The 13,166-nt window shown below is 40.6% G+C and overlaps 2 protein-coding genes across 8 annotated transcripts in view; both read right to left on the reverse strand.

Moving 5' to 3' along the window:
• LOC122081718 (BEACH domain-containing protein C2-like) overlaps positions 1 to 4,592 on the reverse strand; it is a 91,184-nt gene extending 86,592 nt beyond the window's left edge. For 2 of the 7 annotated variants that reach the window (XM_042648931.1, XM_042648926.1), the window contains exon 1: positions 606 to 4,585. In XM_042648931.1, coding sequence (XP_042504865.1) covers positions 606 to 2,607 — 2,002 coding nt within the window. In that variant the 5' untranslated portion in view covers positions 2,608 to 4,585. Of the gene's footprint in view, positions 1 to 605 lie in introns of all 7 variants that reach the window. The other 5 variants (XM_042648928.1, XM_042648927.1, XR_006141173.1 and 2 more) reach the window with 5 other exon arrangements.
• Positions 4,593 to 8,272: 3,680 nt separating this feature from the next.
• Positions 8,273 to 10,972, reverse strand: LOC122080721 (cytochrome P450 704C1-like). Its single transcript, XM_042647537.1, has 6 exons — positions 10,529 to 10,972; positions 10,234 to 10,449; positions 9,840 to 10,127; positions 9,426 to 9,746; positions 9,135 to 9,338; positions 8,273 to 8,673 (listed from the first exon to the last, which is right to left on the reverse strand). The coding sequence occupies exons 1-6, from the start codon at positions 10,823 to 10,825 to the stop codon at positions 8,467 to 8,469; spliced, it is 1,533 nt and encodes a 510-aa protein (XP_042503471.1). The 5' UTR covers positions 10,826 to 10,972; the 3' UTR covers positions 8,273 to 8,466.
• Positions 10,973 to 13,166: the final 2,194 nt, after the last annotated feature.

Raw genomic sequence — 13,166 nt, forward strand, 5'->3', positions numbered from 1 at the left:
CCCGTGCGGTTCGGTTTGGTTTTGGGGTTGCAATACTCCAAACCGAACCAATAAGGCTTCGGTTCGGTTCGGTCCGTGTTGTTATCGGTTTGGTCCGGCCGGTTTTACCGGTTCGGTTTAGGAATTGACACCTCTACCCGTTTGCCAACATCCAGAGAATCCTCTCCCCTTCTCCCCCTTAATGGGCCTGTTGCCTGTCCCCTTTGTTGTTGTATATTGGCTTTTTCTTTTCCCCTCGGGGGCCTATATATTCCCTCCCCCCTTCTTCCCTTGGTAATTAATTTATTATTCACCAAAAAACAAAGGAGTGATCTGATTCCAATTGAAGGAGCTAAAAGAGCTAGGGGCGTTACTAAAATGACCATAGGAGAAGTAGTGAAAAATGGCATGCTTAGTCTAGGTCTTGTCCCAAGTATGACCTCAGATAGAGCCGATGGGAGGGCAAGGATCTATATAGCTGAGATTTTCCTGACTTGCTGGGCTGAGTCAGTATATTTGGAAAACCTACATGGGTTAATAGGGGAGAAACATTAAAGGTTACAAGAAAAAAATGCAGTGGTACGATTTTCACAAATGGAAATGAAAATATCAACAATTTAGCTAACCTGCAGCGCCAGAAGGGGAAGAATCTGGGCAGAAACGCCCACTGAGCAAACTTGGATGACAAAGAAGGTGCAAGCTTCCTCCAATTTCTGCATCCAAAAGTGCACTTCCTTCAGCCAAACTCCTTGCCTGTTTATTGGTTGCTAGCCACGGTAACCCTGCCCCATTACCAAAAGAAGGCAGCACATCACCTCCCCTAGAAGCCAAACGAGACATCTTCTCTGGGCCAACTGGCTCCTTAAAAACATAAAAAGGCCCCATCTCAGCAAATAACGGACATTGACGACGGCGATGTTGCAAGCCAGCCATTGTTGGAGGCGGATTTGTACCAATGCAGCAAAATGCAAGAGGCCTGGAAATTCGTGGGAACTCAAATGGATGACTCTCATACAATTTTCCATCAATATACAATCTCAGCTCACTCTCTGGTTTCCCAAGCAGCCCCTGCCTGCAAGTATGCTCCAGACCAATAAAATACCAGCACTGCGGCTTGAATGCGTGAGTGAAATGCAGGGAAGCTTTCTTTCCCTTGCCACTACCACTTTCTACCACCAAAAACTGTGCATGAAAATATGCCTCCACCCCTTGATTATCAGCAGATAAAAAGCTAAACAACCTAGGCATGTGTGCAGTACCTTGGGCAGAAAGTGCACTTGCAGCAGCTGGTGCTGTATCAAGAGTTTCTGCAAATGATTCTATATAGATCCATGTTGCAAATGCAAAACCATTGGTGAATGGCCAATGGCTCTCTCCTGGACCAAGTAAGCCAGAACTTTCACCATCAAACTCAAACGTGCAAGCCGGACCCCTTGTTTCCTTTCCACCGAAGGCCTTTTCCAACGCAAGCATCAAATGAGCTGCCCAGACTGTGGTAAGTGTTCTCGTGATTACCCCAAGCCACCTATGTAGATCAATTACATTTAACGAATGTCCAGCTAAGTATTGGATGCAGTGGCATAAAGGTGTACTATCCCAGCGCATCTGCTCTGCCAAACCAACTTCCGTAACAAATATCTTCTCTGCTGAATTCAAAAGAACTCCCAATAGACCAGCTGTGGAGCACATTGCTCTGTTTCTTGTGCAAGCCTTCAGTATTGCAAGCAAGCCTTTAACCATCCGTGTCCTAGGCGACACAAAATCTGCAAAGTCACCTACCCAAGGAAGCCAAGGAATCAGCTCCCCTGCTACAATGGCAGCCCTGGAATTCAGCATCACACTAGGAGGGTTGTTGTCTTCATTATCATCAAAACATTCTACACCACCCATCGTGGCAATAAGTGAGTCTACTACTAAAACGGCAACACAATCAATTTCTTCTCCTCTCCCAAAACTCTCCTTACCACATACAACAGCCTTCAGTTTTTCCAAGCTTTCAGGTTTCCCCATGATAGCAGAATCCACAAGATGCAAGAGTTCCGGGGACACATTTGGCATAACAGGTTTAGACCGAAATCTTGTGGGTGATGCAACAGGTGAAGAATACCCAGTTTCCCCATAGAAACCAGAGAAGGAACCAAAACTAGCTCCAGAAGACAATTGCTCGAGGCCAAACGCATCTCTTCTCTCAGATTCAGGACTCTCACAAGGATGATCTTGCATGTCAATATCTAGATAAGTGTCTAATGCTGCTTTCCCAGTGTAAAGTTCCGAGGTCATGTCATTTGCAGACAACCAACTCACATTATCTGAATTAGAAGATGGAACAAAATCCATATTGCCTTGAGAATCCAGCATATTCCTCTCTTGGTCTTTCAAAGACACTGGCTCAAACTGGTCCTCTCTGTCCCCTCTTCTGCCCCAATCTTCAGAAACTGATACTGTACTCATAGAACTTACTCCATGCAAAACCTGGTCATTTTCCAGCTCAGCCTCATCACCATTTGCAATATGGTCAGATGGCAATTCTCTTCCACTTTCACTTACACCCCCACCTCCGGGAACAACCACCTCCCTCTCATAGTCTATTCCAGAGATTTCTCCTGATTCTTGGGCTTCATCCCCCATTGTAATATATTTGATCTAGTAATCCCTCATGTAGTCAATCGGGAAAAGAGACCCATGGACGCAGATGAAGGTGGGGAAATGTTTACTAAATATAAAGACATTGAATGGAATTAAGACAGAAATGTTGCCTCTTCCAGCAATTAAAGAATGAAGTGGGTATTGCTTTCGAGGACAGATGAGATAATGCACATAAATCTACCCCCTCTAGCTCAAACTCAAAACAGAAATTGCTCCACGGTTTCAATTTTCAATTAAGCAATGCTAACAAATCAAAATGGGAACGACATTCATACAAGACCATCATCAAATATTTTGAAACAAAACCAGAAAACAATAAATGTGGGGCTGCTAAAGCGTGGATTGGAAAAAAAGGGTTAGTTACAGGATTCTATAATCAGAATTAGGATAATCTTTTCTTTATTAGAAAGAAGGAATCAAAAATCAATGTAGCGGATCAAGAAACGTTAAAACTACAGAGAGGGACAGAGAATGACACAATATTAAAGGTGAGGCAATGATCAGAACAAAATACAGACTCAAAAACGGAATCGAATGTTGATAAAATTAAATTCGATCGAGACGCATAGCCAAATCTCCATTATATCAAAAATATGAAGAAACGGTACCTCGAAGAGACGGAGGAATCCGCGATTGTCAGTAAGAAACTATAATTTTATTTTTAACAAAAAGTCATTGTTTACGAAAGTGTTTTCATCTGAATTTTTTGAGGTGAATGTGGTTTTGGAGAAGAAAAATGGAAAAATGATCAAAGTAGATGAATTCAAATTAAGAACCAGAGGGTAGAAAGAAGAGGCGAAATGGGCGCGAAATGGAAGGTCCCTGTTCATTTTATATTCCAATTCAACCATGTGTCCATATATGTTTCTTGACCATTTTACCCTGCCTTCTCCCCACCCATCTCCTGAATCTCAATAGCCACCAGGCGCCCCACAACAAACCGACCCCTGAGCCGTAGAAAAACCAATTAAACTCAATAAAAACCCATAATCGCAACCTTTTACTCTAAGAATTGAAAATGAAGAACAGAAACAGAAAAGGGATATTACGTGAATGATTGAAGATTTAGGTTTGAGGAAACTGAAATTGGACAAACCAGACATGTAGATCCCTCTCTCAACCATAGAGAAATCGAAGGAGGAACCAACACATCCTCCTCCACCACTTCCTCAGCTTCAACCTTCACCATCACCATCGGTCCTCCTTCTTCACGTCTTTCTTTCTTTGAGTTCAACTTCTCCGGGTCTTCTCTTCCTCGAAATTTAAAGCAAAATGAAATCAGACCAATACTGAAGAGATCGATTGGGAGGAGATCAGGAGTTAGGAAGGACGTCGTCGCGCGTGCTGACGCGGGTTCTTCCATGAAGAAGGCTTAGGAGCTTTAACACCTTTTTCTTTTCTTTTCTTTTCACCTTCTTGTTTGAAGTTGGATTTGGATGAAACGATAAGCTAAAACTTCAAAACAACAGGAAAGTATCCCAATCTTAGTAGGGTTTTAGAAAAACTGAAAAAGACGTTTTAAATTCCCTACTCCTTTGAATTTTCAGAAAATCAGAAGATACGAGAGAAAGAGAGAGAGACCGTTGGAGCATAGAGGGTACCAGTGCTGGGATTGCTCAGAGGGGCGGGGATTGGCTGGCGTTGAATCGGTAGAGATGGTAGGTCAGGGTTGGGTTTGTTGAGGGGGGCTGTTGAGGTTCAGGAGATGGTTGGAGGTTGCAGGGGGTTGTTGTGGGGCTAGGGTACGGTTGGGGTGGGTTGATCGGACATGTTGATCGGAGAAGTCAGACTGCAGGAAGTCGGGGGTAAAATAGTAAAAAAATCATACATGAGTGAGGGGAGAATCACTATTTTAGTTTTTTTTTCTTTTCTTTTCTTTTCTTTTCTTGTACAAAGAGTCCATAAGATACAAGAGACTCACAAAGAGCGAAGGAAAATTACCGACAATAAGGGCCATATTGGAGGCTAAAGAGGGCCACAATGGCCCCAAGGTTGAGTTTGAAGAAAGCTCTTGTGCTTGGTGTGAGTAGGGTACTCTGATTGTCAGCTTTGTTTTTTTTTTTTTTGGGGTGGGGGGTGGATAACAAGGAACGTACAAGACCAGTGGGTTAAAGAAAGGATACATCTCTGAGGGGGAATGGGGGAGCCAAAGTAGATAAGGGAGACCTTAAGAGATAACAATTAACTTGTTTCTTAAGGAATCGATAACCAATCGGTGAGGGGTCACAACAAGTTTGAAGGAAACGTTAAAATAAATAGCATTCCAAATCCTATCAAAATATGTGGATTTGGATGGCCATCTACGTAGGTTGCATTCCATCTAAATGTGAGAAATGGTTGCACCGAAAGCGAGTTTCCCAACAATGTCACAAATAGAACTAGTATCAAAGGTCACGTTGATCCATATCCATTCTCTCTCAAGGGTGAAATGTTTTTCTCCTGGCTAGCCAGCATTTGGCAAAGACACACTTCCAAATGGAGGAGGTGAAGGGGCAATCGAAAAATAAATGGTTGGTATCTTGTCACTATCTTCAATACCATTCCAGCACAAGCAACAAGAAGGGGGGGGGGGACGGGGATATGGTGATGGATGAGAAAGATTTGGGTAGGGAGACAGTTGGAGAGAGCTCTCCAAACTGTGACTGTGAACTGTGTCAAGGGATATGAGATTTGAATCAGATAGTCTTATGCCAAGGAATGTTGGAAATTAAGTTTCAAACTATGGTCAAAATAGTCTATGGTCAAGATAGTCTTTTCAAAGTGGTCTTTTTGAAATTCTGCTTTCCCCCTCAAAGTGTCATTTTAAACTCTTTATATTTTGTCCTTAACATTTGTGGAGTTGTGAATGAGCTAAAGACAACTCACAAAGTTTAATCCCACATTAGTTAGGGATGAAAGAAAACTTGAGCATATATATAGGACTGTATCTTAAGAGTGCAAGCCCTTTGGAGAGATACTCACCATTGTCATGTGTGTGTGGGGGGGGTTATTGGGGTGCTTTTGAATCATGTGCGCCAAGTCAAGCTGGGCACGGGGTACGAGTGTGGGTGGTTCTTAAAATCAAAGAACCTATTTTTTATTAGTTATAATTTTTGGCTCCGCACTTTTCCTAAGGGACACATACATACGTATGTACATGCTCATGTACCCTTCCCATACAAAGAGACTGTATACGTATGGGTACCTATACAAGTATACCCATTCATATACAGAGGCATGCCCTCTATAAATAGAGAACACCAGTCTCTGTTTTATGTGTAACAAAAATCCTAATGTATATGGACTTTGAACGGAACATGTATTGTTATACTGTGGGTTATATATCTTAAGCCTTATATTCTCTGCAAGTGCTCTATTTACTATTTTCTACCTCTGTCAATTGTTTTCCTTTGAGTTTCTAATGTATATGGACTATGTATAGAATATGTACTGTTATACTTTGGAGTTATATATCTTAAGCCTTATGTTCTCTGCCAGTGCCTTGTTTACTGTTTTCTACCTCTGTCCATTGTTTTTCTTTGAGTTTTTGAGTACTACCTTCGGACGTACCTGTTGGAATCGATTATTGGAGTGCACTTATTCGATTTGAGAGTTGTTTTATCTTGGAGGTGAGAACGTACAGTCAACCCAATTGCATAAAAATATAGAGGACATTTAAATACCTTAAGGAGAGTATACATAATATACGACTCTAACTCTACTTAAGTTGGACGATTTTAGCTACTGTTTCAAAGGATCAATCGAACAAGTAAGTCAACTTCTACTTGTAATTATATTTTCAGTTATATAATTGTTTTGTCAAAGTCTTATGCCTATTGCCTGGACTCTATTACTTACAATGAATAGAAGGATTAAGAGAGTGGACAAGATTCCAAGTAGAGGAAGAGGAGAATTTCCCAGAGGGGGATTGTTGATTGTTGATCCACTCTCTGGTGGATTCCTCTATGGCTCCTCCCATAGAGGCTTCTACCATCATGGTGGACATTATGCTTCTTGGGGCGAGATTTGAGTTTCGTAGTTTTGTTCATGTTAATAGATCATGTAATGTGTCAGCCCATGCTATTTCTAGATGGGGCCTTAGGCTACCCTCGTCTGCGGTTTCGGAGAACCTCATTCCCTGAGGATCTTCTAAGGATTGTATCTATCTTTTTGCCAAATGATCCTTAATATATTGTCCCTAACAGTGCTTTTTCGGGGGAAAAACAAAAAAACAAAAAAACAAAAAAACAAATGTTGCTACTTAGGTTCCTGTTACCTGGGCTTGCAGCCAAGGAAATGGAGTAATTCATTTTCCCTTTTGGCTCACAATTTCTTCATTTTTAACCTGAAAAAGAAGGCCACAACCTTTTTTAAAGCATAAAATGTTTCCACGACTTTCATGCCTTTAAGAAGACTCGATCCACTAATGAAGTCCCTGGAGTATTCTCTCCCAGGGGAGAAGTTAGGTCTCTTAAGATAATGAAAACCTAATTGACAATAGATTGAAACGCAAGCGCAGGTCTACATGATCATAACAATTTGGGGTAATGATTACAGAATCTTCTTTATTAAGTTTGAAAATTTCACTCTTTTCCTTTCCTTCAATTTTTCTTGAAACTAAACGGAGCATGAGTTATTAAGTGAAGGTCTTTCATTAATACTCAGGACCTGAAAGGCTGAAACATTGTCATATGATTTGGTTAGGATGTTAACTCCAAATTTCAACATCCTGATTCCATCCACCTTCCTTAGTTGTTGTTTCTGTATGGGCCAACTTTCAAATCCCACAGCTTGAGACTACGAGGATTTCTTTTTTCTTTCTTTTTTTGGCTCCTTTTTTTCCCCTTCGGTTTATGTGTTTTGCCTATACTATTTTGGGAAGTGATTAGTAATTATTATGAGCAAAAACTTTTGAATTCTGTTTTTGCTATATAAGTCAATAAAATATATATTAAGATAAAATAATGATGTACAGGATTATAGATCGGGCATACCCAGACTAAAAAGAAAATAAACAATATAGCTTTGACCTCCACCAATAGGATTACCATCAGCAAAGGACATATGTTCCTGCTTGCATTAACTTGCCTTATTTTTTCTCCATAATCTTCAGTTTTAAATCGAGGGTACATTTCTGTAAATCTAATTCATGTTCAGAAACCAAATTTGAAGGATGATTTTGAGTCTAATAACTCTGAGTTCATCGAAAGGTCAGGATGAAAATGTAACGGCACCTAAAGTTAAATGTGACAGGGAGGATGGTGAGCATAAGGACATACATGGCAAGAGAAGCGGAAAGCAAAAGAGAAAACAAGTTCATGACTTTGGTTTTAGACAACAACTCAGGAGCTGGGTTCAGTTGGCTCAAAAAGACAGGATTGCAAGAAAAAGAAGGATCTTCATTACACAATATTTTCTTAAATTTATTTGTTTCTTTTTTCATCTTTGTCTTTTCCTTTTAATTAGTAATTTTCTTATCAAAGGAGGGGAATTCTGTCCCTTCTACATGGTCACCTATGCTTATAGAAGATTTCCACCTTGTGCAGTTGGGCCTCCTTTGACCCTTGTTTTGCTGATGAGAGCCTATGACATTGCTTTTAAAATGTTCATAACTTGTCCCTGAGTGTACCTGAGTTTTAGGGATTTCTCAGTGAGAACAAAAAAGCCATTAAACAAATGGATCTCCATAGCTATGATACTGATTCAACCTTCACACTCTTAAGAGCCCATGTTACATCATGTAGGAACCTTAAATACATCATCACCAAGATTATAATGTTCCTTATATTTGGTTATAGTTCTGCACAGGCAGCTGTGTACACTTGTGCTACAAACAGAATTATAGCTAACATGAAGCACATTTTAAGCATTTGGCAGATTGTTATGGCTCAGCCTGTGGAAGGCTTGGAGGTAGAGTCCTCCGTCAATGTGAAGATTGAGCATGGTCCTGTAGTGGACGGGTTTCTTTTCATCACTCAGCTTGAACACAAAGCGGCCTAATAGGAGGGCTGAAAAGATCCTCATCTGCCGATATGCGAATTCCTTTCCCAGACAAATTCGTGGACCAGCCTGTTCAACAAAAATTAAGTTCTCCAAAGTAGAAACTAATGAAAATCATGGGGTGAAAATGGGAAAGATATTTTATTTTTCTTTCTTCCTTCTCGTTTCATGTTAAAGTGTTGTACCTGTGATACTGTCTTGGAAGAGCTCAACCCCATAAACCGGCTTACAAGGTGAAAGAACCAAGACCATATCAACCCACCTCAATTCTCTTGTGAAACTGATGTGTGATCAATCCCCCATATGACTGATATGGAATCGTAATAGTCTGGTTTGTGGCTCATCTTTTCAACAATAAGGAAGTTTGGTAGGAGGGAAAGAGAGGCATGGATGAGTAATCAACATTGTTGTTGCTCTTACTTCGAGCTTTTAGGATAAGTGGTTGTAACACGGTATCAAAGCCAGAGGTAATGATCTCGAAAAGGATGAAACTACAGCAATTCAGAATGTGTAAAATATACTTAGCTCACCTGGAAAGCTGTGAACTTCGAAGGGCTTTCTTGTCGGAAAACTCCATCTTCATTGAACCATCTTTCTGGCCGGAACTCCTCTGCATCTTCACCCCATATGAATTTCATCCTGCCCATGACATAAGGCTGATAGGCAACCATGTCTCCTTTACTCACATTGTATCCATCTGGCAAGGTATCATCCGAAAAACAAATTTTCGCATCCTGATACACCATGGTGTGTTGGCATAAGAACTATACCAGTGGGTTCATTCCAGATGATTTGGTGACTAATTAAATTAGTTTACTTACCACTGCAACTGCAGGATAGAGTCTAAGAGTTTCTGTTAGTGCTGCATAAAGATACTGCATCTTGTCGAGGTTTTCCTCCGTCAGATTTGCTGCGAACTCATCAAATGATGTATTCTCTTTCATATTGGTTGCTTCCTTCACTTCTTTGGCAATTTTTTCCTGCATGTGAGGATGCTTGCAGAGCATGTAAAGGAACCAGGAAAGGGTGGTTGCTGTTGTGTCTCTGCCAGCAACTAAGAAATTAAGGACGATGTCTCTCAAGTACTTTGGATCAGTTTCATTCAATTCAAGGAATCTTGACAAGATATCATCTTTCTTCAACTGTCATGAGCCCATGAGATCACAATATTAGATATATTGCAGATGCAGACGTAATTTGATCAGAAACAGAGGAAGCTAAGTTTATAAACTTACTGAAGCATCACCAGGTGAGTTCTTATTCTGTTCAATCCTTTTGCTGATTAGTTTATACATGAAGCTGTCAATTACTTTAATATTTTTCCTTAATGCTGCTTCAGATCCAATATTCAGAAACTTCTTGATCGGCCAGAGAATATCAACATAACGCCATAGGGTCAGTGCACTTGAATCATCAAATGCATTGGCAAATTTTGCTCCCTCCGTTGATCCTCCCATGCTATCCAGTTCTACACCGAAACCCACTTTGAAAATTGAGTCCAAGGTAGACTTCATGAATAAATCCTGTACATAAATAATGGAGTAATTAATTAATTCCTTATTGCTGAGAATCTAATCCAAACCAACTTTTTTAATACTCTGTTTAGCAGATATATTAGCCATTACTCACTTGAATATCAAAGGCCTCATTAGTGGTTGCAGCTTCGTACAGTATTCGTGCAAGTTTTACTGCATTCCGTTTGAAGACTATGCTGCTGAAGTCCCTCAACACCTTTGCTGAGAATTCATAACTTGACACCTTCCTCTGATGGCGCCACTTCTCACCATCCACAGTGAAGATCCCATCACCAAGGAGGTCGCTCAAAATGCTATAGTTATGCCATCCCTGCAACAATTTGTAATTAAACACTGACTCAATCAAAATTGAGTCTGAGTTTGGGAGAGAGATTGGCTTTATCTTTTACCTTTCCATAGTTTGGGAAATTTGTTTTGAGGATGTATTCAACATTTGCAGGGTCAGCTGTATAGACCTCACTCCTGAAAGGGCTGAGCAACCTGTAAGTTCCATACTTGGCAGCAAGCTCAGTCATGTAGTCATGCAACCTATGGAAGTTCAGTAGCTGGTTGAAGATGGTGCCTGCAACTGGATGGTATCGTTTCTTCTTTGCTGCAAAGACTTTGAAGGTGAGTATAGCAAGCGTCACAGCCAAGGCTGCAACTGTGAAAGATGTGGGGTTGGAGAGGAAACCCATAAGCTCCATGATGGCTAAACTGGTAAGGCAGGGTGAGGAAGCAAGGAGCTGCACCGTGGCTTATTTATCTTGGATTGCTTGCTTTTAGATATGGGGAGAAGTTTTTGACAAATCTAGTTACGAAACTCCTGGGGTTGGGGACCCTTCGTGGGGAAGGCAATGAAAATGATAAAGACGCAGCTTTTTCCTAAAATCCGTGACAACTGGTTCGTCCTTCCTAGTGGGAAGCTTACAAGGAATGGTGGGCCCAAAAGCTGTTCGCTGGCACAGTACGAACCATTATTAAAACAAGACAAAATTGTTCTGCACAGTGATAGATATTTGCTGCTAGCTTACCGAAAGCTGGCGGTATATACAACATTCTCCCCAACATTCTCCCATAGTCCCATTAATGAATATCATAAGCTTCATCATGGAAGCAACTTACATGGATGGGCATCTAATTCTACTTATGCAGCAGACAAATGGACCTCAAGGTCTTCAGCTCACATGTTAATTTCATCTATGATATATGTCACTGAAGAAGCCCATGCAAAGAGGGTTTATTCGCTGCCAAGAAGAAGCTTGGATATACATGCAATACATGGAAGACTTCACATATTAGTGGAATTTGATATGTGGTTAAACTAAATCATTCCCTTTATATATGATGATCAAAATGTCTACATTAACCTTTGGCAAAAGTAGATAAATCCATTTATTTATTCTATATGGGTGAATCTATCCATAAAACCTTATGGCTTCCATTATTGCTCCTTAGTGTCACTCTCTCTAGTATCACTCTTTGATGGAGAAAATCAAGGCCTTGAAGGAACAAGAGAAGAGAGAAACATGTTATTAAGTGCGGATGTGAGGTCTTAATACAATGGAAAAATCTTGTTGTAACTAAAGTTAATGAAAAAGAAGTAGCCTTTTTTTTTTTGGCCTTTCTAAGTATAGTACATTTTATTATAAAATTATGTTTCACATTTCTATTTGAAAAAATGTGCAAGACATTAACTTTTAAGAATAACATAATTATAAATAACTCTTTCAAGTCGTTGCTTAAAAAAAAAAACTCTCAAATTATTTAAAAAATTATTTTTACACTAATTCAAAGTATCTTTGGGAGTAGGAGAATAAGACAATCAAAAGAAGATTACAAGTTCCTACTTTTACCACATTGATTATTGATGTTTTCAAAGTTTTTATTCTCACAAAGCCACCCTCAACAATGGATATTGTTGATTCGGTTGAGGCAGAACAACCACCAATAGTACATCCATCAAAGACCCATCACCAATAGCAAGAGTAGTGCTAAAGGTATTTAATTGTTTGGTTGATGAGAAGTAGGCACGCTGCAGTTTTTCAGTTTATTCTTAGTCAGGAAAACTACTAGACTAACACACTCTCTAGCGAAGTAGAAAGTCCTTCCTCCCCTAGGGTGGTCAATGATCACCAAGATGATAAATACAAGCAACTAGCCTACAATGATCCAAGGGTACTTTCTCCTGGTGGTTGAATTGGCTGGTACCCCCCGTTAGAGCTTATTTCTATTGACTGCTTGTTTTCGGAGGGCTTGGCTTGAGCCACTCCCATTGAGGCTGAATAAAGAACTAACGCTAGCAGCTTCCTCAAGCAAGCTAAGCTATCGAAAACCTCTGGCCACTCACTTCTAAGCCCGGCCTGCCGCCATTTCCCTAAAAAACTTTAGTCCTAAGAGAGGGTTTCTTTACTTCATCTACTTTTGTTGCTTCCTAAATTTGAAGAAAGTTGCTTTCTTTAGCATAATATGAGCTACTCCACGCCTACTGTTCAGGCCAAACTGTCACACCCCGTTCACACTGAACCGGAGCGGTGACCGAGTTAACATCGGTTAACCCAAACCTGCCAGGATCATCAGATACTGTATTCCACCACAGCATACGCACTCTAACATAAGTTCATCAGATCAGCGGAAGACTAAGTTTTACCTGTGAATAAATCCCATATACTTGATACCCGAATGGTGATACAATAATTATATACATTTGGGCTCGAAGGCATGATATATACACAAAAAGAATAAAATTCAAATATCAAGTATATACAGGAAATCATCAAACCATCAGAGTACACAGCTCGGCTCGGTATCAAGGCTGGAGCTCAGCTCGGCGTCAAGGGTCGTGCCCAGCTCGGCATCATATAGAAGAGCTCAGCTCGGCCTCAGAAGTGGAGTTCAACACGGCCTCAGAACTACTGTCCCGCAGCACAGCTCTCGCACGAGCAGTCTACGCCGTGCTCTAACTCCTCAGGGGTCCACCAGTCCTCTTCAGGATACTCGACTGTGGGACCCACCCCATGCTCCTCAGATGTATGACTTGCAAAATCA

This window comes from Macadamia integrifolia, chromosome 6 (genome assembly GCF_013358625.1).
Source record: "Macadamia integrifolia cultivar HAES 741 chromosome 6, SCU_Mint_v3, whole genome shotgun sequence".
Classification (NCBI taxonomy): domain Eukaryota; kingdom Viridiplantae; phylum Streptophyta; class Magnoliopsida; order Proteales; family Proteaceae; genus Macadamia; species Macadamia integrifolia.

Excerpts from the sequence above, each read along its gene's own strand:
- LOC122080721 (XM_042647537.1), bottom strand. The coding sequence starts at position 10,825 with ATGGAGCTTATGGGTTTCCTCTCCAACCCCACATCTTTCACAGTTGCA. Across the intron at positions 10,128-10,233 it reads ATGAGGCCTTTGATATTCAA|GATTTATTCATGAAGTCTAC; the intron begins GTGAGTAATGGC and ends ATTTATGTACAG. Across the intron at positions 9,339-9,425 it reads TCTATCCTGCAGTTGCAGTG|GATGCGAAAATTTGTTTTTC; the intron begins GTAAGTAAACTA and ends ATGGTGTATCAG.